The sequence below is a fragment of the Bactrocera tryoni genome, chromosome 1 (genome assembly GCF_016617805.1).
Source record: "Bactrocera tryoni isolate S06 chromosome 1, CSIRO_BtryS06_freeze2, whole genome shotgun sequence".
NCBI classification, from domain to species: domain Eukaryota; kingdom Metazoa; phylum Arthropoda; class Insecta; order Diptera; family Tephritidae; genus Bactrocera; species Bactrocera tryoni.
In genome coordinates, this window is record NC_052499.1 from 9902500 (window position 1) to 9916081 (window position 13582).

Consider the following 13582-nt stretch of genomic DNA (forward strand, 5'->3'; position numbering starts at 1 on the left):
GTTTTGTGAAATGTTCATATTCAACACACCAACTGACTACAGTATTATATATTGCAATAAAATATTTTTAAACTGTATAAAGACTACCATAATTAATATAATAATCAACATATCTCAAGTAAATGTTTATTTCCCCCAAAAAACTATTTCTGGATCCGCCTCTGATATATTGCCACAACATTCAGGATTTCAATATATTTTGGTCTCCTTGAAGATTGCAAGAAACTTTGTATATCTACCTATAAGAGTAAGGATTCCAAGGATCGATGCAGCATTAAAAACGCTCGTAGTAGTTGCAACAAGTATTTATGTAATGCAAGCTCACCACGGATTCACTAAATTTTTACACATATGTATGACATCACAGGCTTAACAAAACCACATACATATACATATAAAACGATTATGTGCCACGAAGAGATGCGTCATTCAAAATCCAATTGCAATTAAAAATCTCTAAGCATTAATATGACACCAACATTTTGAAGGTGCACAAAAATCAATAAATAACGGAAAATAACAATTCGCATAATTTTGAAGTCATTAAATGAAAACCTAATAATAATAGAAGTATAGTATTACGAAATTCACACACTCACACACACACATGTGCACGTGGTACTCTCCATTAAGACAGCTATGCAGAGTGTAAGCCAAGATGGCAGTCAAGCCGATCAATCGACGGAAAATTGCCCAATGCAGCGTGATGCAGCAGCTACTTGCAACGAAAATGAGGTACCGTAAGCTTGAAGACTCGTTTGCATTGCATGCGGCAGCTGCGGCTGAAGCGGAAAAAAGTTGGAAACCAATGCGGCGGACGCCTACTCTGACGGCGTCTGCCACAATTCCATCAATCGCAGACCTCAACGCCACGCTGCTGACTGCCACGGCTCGCACGTCGACCGCCAAGCACCGACCGCCTGCCGCCGAACGTTGATTGTTGAAACGATGATTGAATTGTAAATGCAAACATTTGACTCGCATTTTCGCCATTGCCAGTCAAAGCGATTTCCTTCAACAAACGCGCACAAACACACACCACTACTCCACGTATCTGTGTGTGCGTGTGTGTGTGTGTGTGTGTGTCTTGTGGAGGGTTTATGATTGAAATTTGCCAGTTGCCACATATCCGCATTTGGCGCATGCGAACTGGCTTTTTCTTTCCTCAAACTATTTTCCGTTATTAGCCCAAACCTTGCCTACTTACAAGCGTTATTATTACTATTGTTGTTTTTGTTGTTTTTATTGCTGTAAGTTGGTTATGTTACAACGAACACCCACACAATTTCCAGGTGAATTTGAAATAAACACCTCTTGTATACCTTTGGCTCGCAAGCATGCATGTGTGTTGTTGTTATTCTTGTTGTTGCATATGCGAGTACTTGGACTGTCAGCTATTGCCATTCTTATTCAACTGTCTGCATTAAGTGTGTTTGGGCTTTTGCCTGTGATTGACAGTAGACAGCGCCGAGCGACGGACAATGGCATGTTGCACATGGCATACATGCAACAACGGCACGTAAATTTGAAACAATAAATCTATTTGGGCAGTTTATCGCTTGTAAATTAATGCAACAACAAAGTTGTTGTTTATTTTGCTGCAGCAATCACATGCGAAAATATGCAAAATAGCCGCAAATTTTAGCAATGCATTGGTTGGTGTTGTTTTTGTTGCAAAGTTTTTGTTTGCTTACCCTAACAAACATATATATATGTATATTTATAAGGTTTTACTCTATCTCTTCTACTTATAACTGCAGTAAATTTCAATATGCAATATTTAGTAATATTATTACAGCAACAACAATAAAGCATATCAGATGAAATAATTTGTAGAGACAACAACCGTGGGCCGGTCTGGGCCTAGAACACAAAACTTCGCCAGCTGCCTCTATACTGAACGAGATCACGCCAGTGGTACATCCGAAGTGCTCACAAGTCTCAATGCACTTGGCCTTTAAAGTGGATGCGTGAGCGCCCTTGCTTCCGTTGCCCGCCCATAAGTCTTGAATCCAAAAGATTCGCAGGAGCATCATCTCCATGCATGCGACACGATCAAACCAGCGCATTCGTTAGATTGCGCTTGACTAAAACCATCTCGCCGTTAGAAATACATACACTTTGCGGTTCTATCTTCTTCGATATTCTTCGAGAGACTTAAAGAGCGTAATTTTTGTTCGTTGAGGCAGGGATTTGTTTTTCAAATATAAAAAATAGCACCTGTTGGTAGCAGTACTCTGCGCTTGATCACCAAGTTTAGATTTTCGGTGGAATTTGTGCTGGTACCGAGATATACAGTACCCTTTTACGTGCTCCTTTCATTGTTCTTCATACAATGACTAACCAATTTTGTGATTTGACCAAAAGTAATCGATCCTGCGAAAGATCACTTTTAGACAACTTAGAACGTAGGTCAATTGTGGTACCTATAAACTCCTATTTACTGGATCATAAGATCTTTATAGATCGACAAAGCGCTTTGGGCTCGTCACAATTTGGTTGAAAAGAGCAATATCAGCTTCTGCTATGTCTTCTGGTTTGCCGAAGATAAGATTACCGACATATTTCGGCCTCAGTTTTGCAAAGGCAGGACAACGTAGAATAAAGTAGCTGGATGTACCCACCTGAGCCTCCATCAAACACTAATCCGATTAGATTTTAAGCCTTACTGTATACAATTTGGGCTAGAAAATCTTTACTCAAGTAAAGTTTTCTTGCGTTCTTCTCCAGGTCAGATGATCCTCCCAGTTACAGAGCAAATGGCTGTCGACCAGTGCCTGCTAAGCCCACTCGAAGTCCATTAGTCTAGTGGTAGAATGCAAGACGCCAATTGAAATAAAATGCGGTTCCGTTTCGATATGAGCGGGGTAAGGGTGCCCCGTTTTCGCTAGTTCATCAGCTTTGCAGTTGTTAGCGATTCCGCTGTAACCAGGCACGCAAACAAGCTGATGATGAAGTAGCTTGATGTTATTTCTAGTGAGGACCGACACTCCTTGAATAGCTTAGAACACACAGTTACCGAGCTCAACGCAAGTACTACCGCATTGCTGTTGGAATAAATGCTCACCTGCCAGCAAAAGGTTGCACTTCGTAGCAGTACGTCTGCAACACCTTGATAATAGCCACTTCTGCCTGAAAAACACTTCAGTGATCCAGTAGTCTTATAATAAGTTAAAACTAGCGGAGAGTTCTCTACGTAAAACTTCACCTCCAATCTTCTCTCTAAGCCTCGAATCCTCTGTGCAGCTCACTGCGCCTCTTCCTCAACGACTTCTTCCCATTCACATCGCCTTCGTTGGCGTGTGAGCAGAGAAAAATCCGCCCCGAGTGGCCTCTGCGACGCAGTGATCCAAGTTTTCAGTAATGCCAATGAAAGAGTAGAGATTTTCGGAGTGTCCTTGTTCGAATCTCTTCATATAGTCAGCTTCCCAAAGCCTTAGAGTACACTTCGCAGTAATAAAACTATCGGAAACGTCCACGATTGATATTTTTGAAACGGCATTAAGTATTATTGTTGTTGTAGTCGGTAGTGCACCGAAGATGCCGATGAGAGCCGTTCTCTGAACTCTCAAGGTTCATAGCAAGTGTAGCCTTATCGAGCGCCTCTTCGCTAGACGAATACACCATAGAACATAATTGGCTTGACTACGATTTCGTAGAGCTAAAGCACTTCCTTCGGTGAGAGTTCCCATCCCAGTTTTTGGTAAAAATCAATAGTTTTTTTTTTCATTTTATTTATTTTTTTTTCATTTTATTAATTTTTTTTTGACCTTAGGTCATTGTACGAACAATATCTTCGAACAGAAACTTTTCATTCATAGAGAAGGTCGAATCACTGCAGCAGTAGAGGAACATTTTGTTTAGGTGCCGGAGGAAGTCACGTTAAACTTGTTGAATATTTAATAGTTTTTTCTAATATTTCACCATGTACGAGTATGCTTAAAATATGTAGAAATATGCCTTTACAATTTTTAAGCAATTGATAAAGTAGTTTTGTTTGGTCTTCAATCCCAAAGCACGCAATTTTTGAGCTTGACAGTGCGTGTGCCCCTTATATTGGCATAATTCTTCAATCATGAACATTTCATGCTACAAACACTAATTTTGTTATTATAAATCACTTGTAAATAAAATAAACGTTTCATAAAAACATAATTGTTTCTTGCAAATTAAAAAAAAAAAATAATAATAAGCCTACTCTGTGTTTTCGTGACTGAAAAGTGGTGAGTTTAACACAAACATTTAATTTGCTTACATTACAGGCATATGAAAAATATATGCACATACATATGTACATACTTATGCACTTGACTTGGCATTATTAATTTATGTGTAAGCTGCACTGCAGAAAGCTTGAGAGATTGATGTGTGGAAAAGCAGTAAACAAAATTAGTAAAACTGAAAAAATGTCAAGGTACTTTGCATAGCCACCTTTAGTAAGCGTAATATTGGCACGCCACAAAAAAATCGCATAAAACATGCATACACTGTATACATAGCGAGCGTGTACATATGTAAATTTAAGCATTTATGATCACAACAAGTTGGCGGTTTTGCGATGAATTATCGCTGATGATTTACTCGCAGAGCAGCAAACACGCCGAGAAGATGAACTTGAGTTGTTCTGCGTTGTTAAACGATTTTTGTTAAGCAAATGCTAAAAAAAAAACTGAAAAATATCTATTTGCTTGTCGGTCGTTTGATTCAGGGGCCAATAATTATTGGCATATAAAAGCAAAAATATTTGAACAATCATATACCATATATATGTAGATAAGTTAATAATAATGTGCTTATGTAGGTATGGATATGCGTATGTAGAATATTCATATTTTTATGGCAGCACAGGCATTGTTTGGTCTCCTCATTCATGCGATTATTTCCATGCATGCGTTCATTCGACTTTTTCCCACACACATACACACTCGTAGGACATGCGCGGCGCTTGTGCTAATTGCAAATGCGTTTTCCTCATTTCTGCACCATTGTCTGCGCATGCGCATACTTTCAGTGAATTTATGCATTTGGCTCTTCCTTTTTACATCGTCGCCAAGAAAAATGCGCTTTCTACTCAACAACTGTTCGATTTACAGCTTTATCTGGAGTAATTTTATGTGTGAACTTGTCTTAGTGCCAACTGCATCGGAGCTACTTAAATAGATTAACCGCCCACGCTTGATCCCACATAATATCAGCATATAATGGCAAATATGGGTATTTAATATTGTGCGCATGCGAGCAAAGTCTATGGTGAGTAATATATGGTAATGCTGGAAAATTGTCGTGGCGCATGCGCGTACCAAAGTCACTTTTCTAACACGAACCCATATATATTGTATGTGCATACATACTTATGCATGCAGGGCTAAGAGTAATTTCATTCATATATAATTATATTCATATATATATCAAATTATTGCTGTGCTTTATTGAACATTTTGACAGAATTTGCCCGTTTTTTGCTGAAATCGTAAAAAAGGCAAGAAAAATGTTAACTTTTGTTGCAGCGCAGCTTTAATAACCTTCATAGATGCATTTCTTATGGCATTAAATAGTATAAAAAAATGTATATCGCGGTTTTGAACAGTCTGTTTGTATGTCAGCTATATGCTATTGTTGTCCAAACTGAACAATTTCATCAGATAATGTTTAGATGTCTTGGATAATAATCAGTGCCAAATTTCATGGAGATATCTCCTCATATAAAAAAATTTTCCATAGAAGCACTTGATTTTGTTCGTTCAGTTTGTATGGCAGCTATATGTTATAACGGTCGAATCTGAACATATTCTTCGAAGATTGTAGTATTATTATGAAAAATAATAAACACCAAATTTCGTGAAGATATCTCGTCACATAAACAAGCTTTCCATACAAGTACTCGATATATACTGATCTGTTTGTATGGCAGCTATACGCTATAGTGATTCAAATTGAACGATTTCATGAGAGATTGTTTCGTTGTCTTGAACAATAATTCATGTCAAATTTCATGCAGATATCTCTTCACTTAAAAAAGTTTTCCATATAAGTACTTAAGTTTGATCGTTCAGTTTGTATGACAGCTATATGCTATAGTTGTCCGATATCGGTGGTTCCGACAAATAATCAGCTTCTTAGGGAGGTAAGAACGTGTGCAAAATTTCATATCGATATCTCAAACACTGAAGGACTAGTTCGCGTATCTACAGATAGGCCGGCAGTCAGACAGTATAAAAACACTAGTTCACAGTCGATTGTGATGTTTGACGCTATTTCTTGTTAATTTTGGGTTGCTAAAACTGAAAATGATAAACAGATTTTCAAAACCGTAGAATTTTTTTGTTTTTGGTCAAGGGCTGTAGGAGTCAAAGTAGCACCATTCACTAAAATTAAAAATAAATAAAAAATTTGAAGTCAAAACACCTCAAAAATCCCAAACCTCTTAGCACATCAGTCGGAAAATTTTACTTTAATATGTTGAATAGTGTAACATACCCACACATATGTATGTATGTACTCTATTTATATCACTAAGTGTGCCACATAATGACGTTCCATACGCGTTAACATACAAACACTAAAAAAAAACAGCTCTCATATAAGAGTACAACCTTTTGAACTTTAATTGCGCAAATTAAGTTATTTTATTTCTTACACACACACACACAAACATACAAACACATATAGTTGTATTATTTGTTGTTGTTTTTTACCGTTTTATTACACTACTGATATTAAGGTCACGTAACATTATCACTAAATTACTGACAGACTCAGTTCACCAGTCCACACTCAGTACATTGGTCCAAAGAGTAAATGAAGTGTCAATGGGTGCATGTGCTGCTATTAGCCAAATACGCACACATACATATGTATGCATAAGCGCGTACCTGCCACAATTGACAACTGTGTTGGCGAATAAAAATGTTAAAATGCAAAGACCAAACAAAACACAATAAAAGCATGGAACGCACAGCAATTAGCCGGCGTAAAATGCGAAAGCCGCATATAAAGAGGCTTTTGTTGACTTACTTACACATAGATACATATGTGCTTACGAGTATATTTACACAATAGCTTTTGATGCGAAAATTTGGGACAATCTATTTGAAGTGTAAGAATATTGTCGTTTTATTTGCCGAAATTATTAAGAATTCTTTTATGAAAAGCAAAATGTAAATACATATTTAGAAATACTTCCATTTATGACTGTCTGACTTTCTCCACGTTTTGGATTTCAGCAGCGCCACTGTCAATTGAATTTGCGAAAATTCTAAAAAAAAAATAAAACATTGAAACGATACTTAAAGTAAATCGCAAGTAAATAGCTGCGGGCAATAAATAGTAAGACTTTTTAGTTCAAATTGAAAATTTGTGAAACAATATTTTCCGACTATCAGGATATCATGACAACAAAACAAAAGTTCAATTAGCTTGATATCGCGGCAAAGGTGAGCACAAGTCGAAAAAAACCACCTCCCAGCAGGTCAAAAATTAAGGTTATGTTGACAGGTTCCTTAGATTATCGAGGTGTGGTGCACTCCTAATCGATTGTACATACATTTTCGAACATTCTCCGAAAATTTTTAAACGATTCGCCAACATTTCGGAGTTATGAGATTAATTGAAAAAATGATTGAGGAGGAAAAGTTCTATGAAACGCTCATACTGCTCGAGTTCGAACGTTCATACGAGCTTCTTAGACATAGCTGGCAGGTTATGACCGAAGGTATATGATTGTGACAATGATTTCAATATTTTTAGCTGAAGTGTGCATTTTTCACAGAAAAGCGGTTTTCGGTTATAAGGTTAAGGGATTCCAACATTTTTTAAAATAAATAGCCAAAGAAAGTATATGAAATTCTGCAAATGCTCATATTTTATTTATTTATTAAATAAAATGCTTCTTCAAAACAAAAAAAAAATCACAAAAAAAAGCGTTTTTTCACTTGCAAGTGGAGCCCTTATAAATATTATGGTCAATTTTTATTAAGCATAGGCAGGACTTGACAAAACTTAATAGCAAATCAGCGCGAAAAATTAAAAAAAATAGCACACATGCTGCTTTGCTATATTTTGCAGCCGACTTATTAGCCACTGTTCAGAAAGTGAAACCTCACCGCCCAAAAATGGTCAACCTAACTGGCAGCGGTAGTAGGAGTCGTACTCATGGTAGTGGGTGTAGACACTATAAACCAGTGTCAGCGCTAAATTATGCATTAGGCAATAAAAATTCATCATTCACCATAACTACTGCTTTATACTATATATTTTATATTTTTGCAACGCATTGCTTGTTGGTAGCGCGCAGACGCAAGCACGTTGTTTGTACAGCCTTTTAAGGCTCCACACAAATGAGTTGGCGCAAGGTTGCTTCAGCTCTATTAGAACACACAAGCAGATGAGCTACCGCGCGAATAGTAAATGACGCTATTCTTAGCACACATTGATTAACTGATTATGGGTGTTTATTAAGCAAGCCAGCTTTCAAATGTGTTGAATTTAATTTAAATAATTATTTTTATTGTATGTATGTATATGTTATATTAGAAACAATGCATATTTCGTTTAAAGAAGAGAAAAAGTTAACTTTGGCAACATCGAAGCTATAATACCCTACATAGATGCAGGTTTTATAGCATAAAAGGTTATAAAAAGTACTTTATCTTGATTTTTGTAGATCAGTATATGGTCAGCTGCCATACACTATATGTTATAGTAGTTCGATCTAAATAGTATACTCTGAGATTAGAGCGCTGCTTTTGACAACAATCTTTGCCAAATTTCATTCAAATATATTAGCAAATAACCAACTTTTCCATACAAGAACTTCATTTTGATCAGTCAGTTTGTATTGCAGCTATAAGCAAGAATGGTTCGATACCGGCAGTTGTAACAAATAAGCAGTTTCTCTGGGTGTAAGGAACTTTTACAAAATTTCAGTTAGAGATTTCGAAAAATGAGGGACTATTTCGCTAATATACAGATGGTCACGGTTGAAACCACTCAGCTCGTCACGCAGATAATTTATATTTGTTGTTTGCTTTATATACATATCATTTACCATGCATATACTACGTCGTTTCCTGTTGGATGCTGAAAATCATTGTAGCAAATTTAAAATACCCTATTCAGTGCAATATATGGTTGATGATAGTTATGTATTATACAAATGTATATGTATAACTGTATATACATATATACGTAAGTCTGAACATATTTACTTACATGAATGTACATATCAAAATTCACCTTTTACCACGTCAAGAAGTAGAATTTTGTAGAAGTTTCTAACAAAAAGCCCTATCTGAATGAAGGTTTGTCGCTTAAGTCTTCTGATTTTTTCTCCGTTGGATTATTCAATCACTTACGAGTTTGTTTAGACTAATTTTTTGTTTGCTTGGCAACAGTAACATTCAATTAATTGTGTTTTTCCGCCAACAATTGAACGCAAATTACAACAACAACAACAAAATAATTGCACTTTTGAACGAAAGAATGTTGTGGATTTGCTTGCTTTTTAATAAACGTTATAAATGCATGTGCGGGGATCAAAAAAATAATTTACAAAAAAACAAATAACAAAAATAAATAATTTACACAAAAACGTAATTTCCAAAAAAAAAAAAAATAATTAAAAAAAAATTTGCAAAAAAATAATTTACAAAAAAAATTATTTATGAAAAAAAAATAATTTGCAAAAAAAAAAAAACAATTTACAAAAAACAATTATTTACAAAACAAAAATAATTAAACAACATAATTTACAAAAAAAAATTATTTACAAAAAAAATAATTTACAAAAAAAAAAATTTACAAAGAAAAAATAATTTACAAACAACAATTATTTACAAAAAAATAATAATTTACAAAAAAAAAGTTTACAAAAAAAAAATAATTTACAAAACAAAAGAATCAACAAAAAAATAATTTACAAAAAACAATTATTTACAAAAAAAATAATAATTTAAAAAAATAATTTACAACAAAAAATAATAATTTAGTAAAAAAAAATATTTACAAAAAAAAAATAATTTGCAAAAAAAATTTAAAAAAAAAATATTTACACACAAAAATAATTTACAAATAAATAAATATTGATTCATCACCGTTCAAAAAAATTATATATGTACAATCTCTCTTTATATACATGTCTACAATAGAAGGTCTTTCGACCTCTATACTTGAACTGGCAGCCTTCCCTCCTTGTAACACATTTTGCATGCGCTAGTGCCACCTAACCAATTTCACATTGAACTCGCGAGCGAAACTCAAGTCCACAACACGTTCGCACATGTTTTGTATTAATAAAAACGCTCGAAAATAGCAGTAAAAAACCAAACGAACTGTTATTTGCAACAGTAATTATTTAGCATGGCACGTTAAATAGTCTACATTGGAAAATCCACCAGGTAGTTCCAAAACCTTGAATCCAACTTGCTTCTTTACTTTGGTTTTAGTAAGTTTTGTCATACATTCAATTCTTAAACGAATTTCGAAGCTAAATAGAAGTTGCAACTTGCCAACTAACTGAAGTAAGCACAATCAAAACAAACAACGAAAGTTGGCTTTTCAAGCGTCTATGAGGAAAGTGTCAATAAAATCTGTAGAAGCAAAGTAGGCGCATGCAACAAAGCCCACAAAAGTCAGACAGACAATGCAAAATAGAAGAAAGCAATTGGCGGCAATACAAGGCTGCAACATTTGGTATGCTGCTGGTGTTTCGAAAGCAAATAGTCAACATAACAACAAATATGCTTCTACTTTTTAACAACAACAATGTGGCTAACATTAATTAAAGAATTTCACTTATTTTGGCTTAAATTGCAACTATGAGCGATGTTGGCTTGATTTTCGCTGATGGATTCAACGTAAAATTGCTTGTAAATTGACACTAGAGTTACCAATTCTAACTGCTGCAGGTCATTTAGATTTGAATAGGTAATCATGGTCTGACTTTTGAGTTCCAAAAGTTACCGCCAGTGAAGGCAGCATCATTATTTTGGCTGCCAACAGTTTCAGTTTCCATCAAATCCATATTAAAAATAGAAAAATATAGTCTATGGCATTTTATTATTTTATTTAAAATTACTTATTTTATATTTATATGCCTCATAAATTCGGCGCATTTCAGCATTTTCCCAAGAAGAGGCATAATTCTCATGAACCCGGAAGTGCTAAATGTCAAAACTGCAATCGCCGTTGCCCCACACGCTCAGGCTTGCCGTTAGAAGTCAGTGAACTGTTACGCATGCGCAAGAAAAATAGCCCAACAATCAAGCCAACAACAACAGTAGCAGCAAAGGTACGCTGGAGGTTTTTCCAACGCGCTGCTCAAGATTGGCCTAAGTAAATCAAGTCATAACCGTAAATCTGTATCTGTAGTTCTGAGTATTTGCACCACATGCCCATCATTTCTTGCACACACACACATATGCAACACTTTGCAATGATAAAACAATTGTAGGTATGTAACTACATATGGCAATAATGGCAGTAAATATACGCATGCGTAGAGGCATAAGTGTGTAGCAGTGCGGGAAGTTAGCGATACATTTACGCTTTGGCTGGCTGTCTGCGCCGCTGTCCGTTCGATATGTTGCACGGTATGCAATTCTAAGTCATAACAAGCGAGTGTAGTTACCTTTTATTGCTAGCTGGCAAACTAAGGAGACGCGGGAAAAGTCGTATTTTCTCCTATTTTGCGTGCTGTATCCATAAGTGTTTGCTCTGCAAGCGTCTGTGAGTGACTTCTCGATAGCTCAGCGCGCGCTGTTAGAATATAATATCTTTAACGGAGACAGCAACGATGATACCTTTATTGTTTTTGTTTTGAGAATTGTATAATGCAGTGCACATAAGTACATATATATACAAATGTGTGTGTGGGTATGCAGAGTATGGCAGAGGTAAATATTTGCGGTTGAACCTACCAGGTGGCAACAACAAAAGCCACAAATAGACATACGAATGCAAAACTATTGTTGATGTGCATATGAGTGGAGAGACCGACAGACAGACGGACAGTCTGAAGTATAGAATAATGCCATAAAATACTTGAACATCGTTCAGGCTGTAGTTTATGGTTCAGGCTGTGGTTTGCAGTCGCTTTTATGGTGTAAAGAATAGATATGGGCTTGCATAGCGGGCATAAGCCAATAAGCCATTTGCTTGAAGGCTTTTGATTCATGAGTTAGATCACATGGTTTTGACTAATAGTTCTAACGTCGTCAAAGATTCTTCACGAGGTGTATTAAAATAGCTAGAAGCGAGTCTGGAAAGTATAGCAAATTAAAACGGTTTTATGTGTTTAAAAGTTCTGAGTATCTTAAGCCCTTGACTTAAGCTTCGAGTATTTACTTCAAATCAAGGCAATCTGACACTTGCTGTTATTGCCTTCATTAATTTTACAAATTAGAAAAAATAAGAAATCTCATTTGCAAATCAAATTCTCTATGTCATCTTCTCTAGACATTGCCTTAAGGGTACACACGGTTTCATCAGTCTTGAGTAGTTGCAGGCTCACTTAAAACGCCTTTTTCACGAAACTATGCTTTCAAAGTCGGTTCTTTAGATTTCTCGCCAACTAAAGGTCTCTGAAATATAAGATACAAAGTCTTGAATGAAGAATTGATTTTGTTTAAAGTTTTGAAAAAATCAAAATTTTTTGTCCTACTAAATTCGACAAAATCTCTAGAATATTGTCCTAAATTTTCAAGTTGATAAAAAACTATTACTCGGAGTTTCGAAGATACAGCCTTGAAAACTTGTGCGCTCGAGGCTAGCTAGGCTATGTGCGCCACCTTTAAACGCCTTTTTCTCGAAATTATATCTTCAAAGTCTGCTGTCAAGATTTCTCGCGAACTACTCAGCCAAATCTTAATAAAATGCCGCACAGTTCTTCAAGATATAATTTGCAAAGTCTTGCATGAAGTATTGTTTTTGTTTAATTACAACAATTAAAAAAACAAAATTCGAAAAATATTCACCAAAAATGTTGCTTTTTTGTAAAAAAAACGTCTGCCAAAATTAAAAATTTTCACTTTTTCTCCTTCGCTCGATACCTAAAACACAAAATATCGAGAAATTTTAACAAAACTTTTGTTTTTTTTTCAGATGATCCTGCAAGATGTACTGCGATCCACGCAGAAGACCATTTTGCCGAAGAATTGCTTGAAATGACGTCGTAATGGCCGACTGTTGAATATTTTCCTTTGAGATTTTCAACAAACCTTTGTAAAATCAATCATTGGAATAATAAAAAGTTTCAAAAAAATATTTTTTTGTTCTTAAAAAAATATGTCGTTTTTGGCTCGAAGAAACCCTTAAATACTGACAAAATTGTTTTCATAGTAAATAAGAACAAATTTCATAATTCAGTTTCAAAAAACTGCAAGTGGTTTGCTTCATAATAAGTCTTCCTGGCATCCTTTTTGCGCGCTTGGCAGCGGCTTATTAGCTTGAAAGCTTAATATCAACAACAACATCGCAGCATTCGACCTTTTCCTTAACAATTAGTAAGTTTTTTATTTCTTTGAAAAGAAATCATATCATTCTTATTCGAATGCACTGTACAACAGCACTCATTTTTTAATACCAA

General features: G+C 35.3%; 1 protein-coding gene across 1 annotated transcript in view; it reads left to right on the forward strand.

The window, feature by feature from the left end:
* The first annotated feature begins 7614 nt into the window (after positions 1-7614).
* Positions 7615-13582, forward strand: part of LOC120782675 (T-complex protein 1 subunit eta-like) — a 33042-nt gene continuing 27074 nt past the window's right edge. Inside the window, exon 1 of the mRNA XM_040115063.1 lies at positions 7615-7711. Coding sequence (XP_039970997.1) covers positions 7615-7711 — 97 coding nt within the window. The remainder of the gene's footprint in view (positions 7712-13582) is intronic.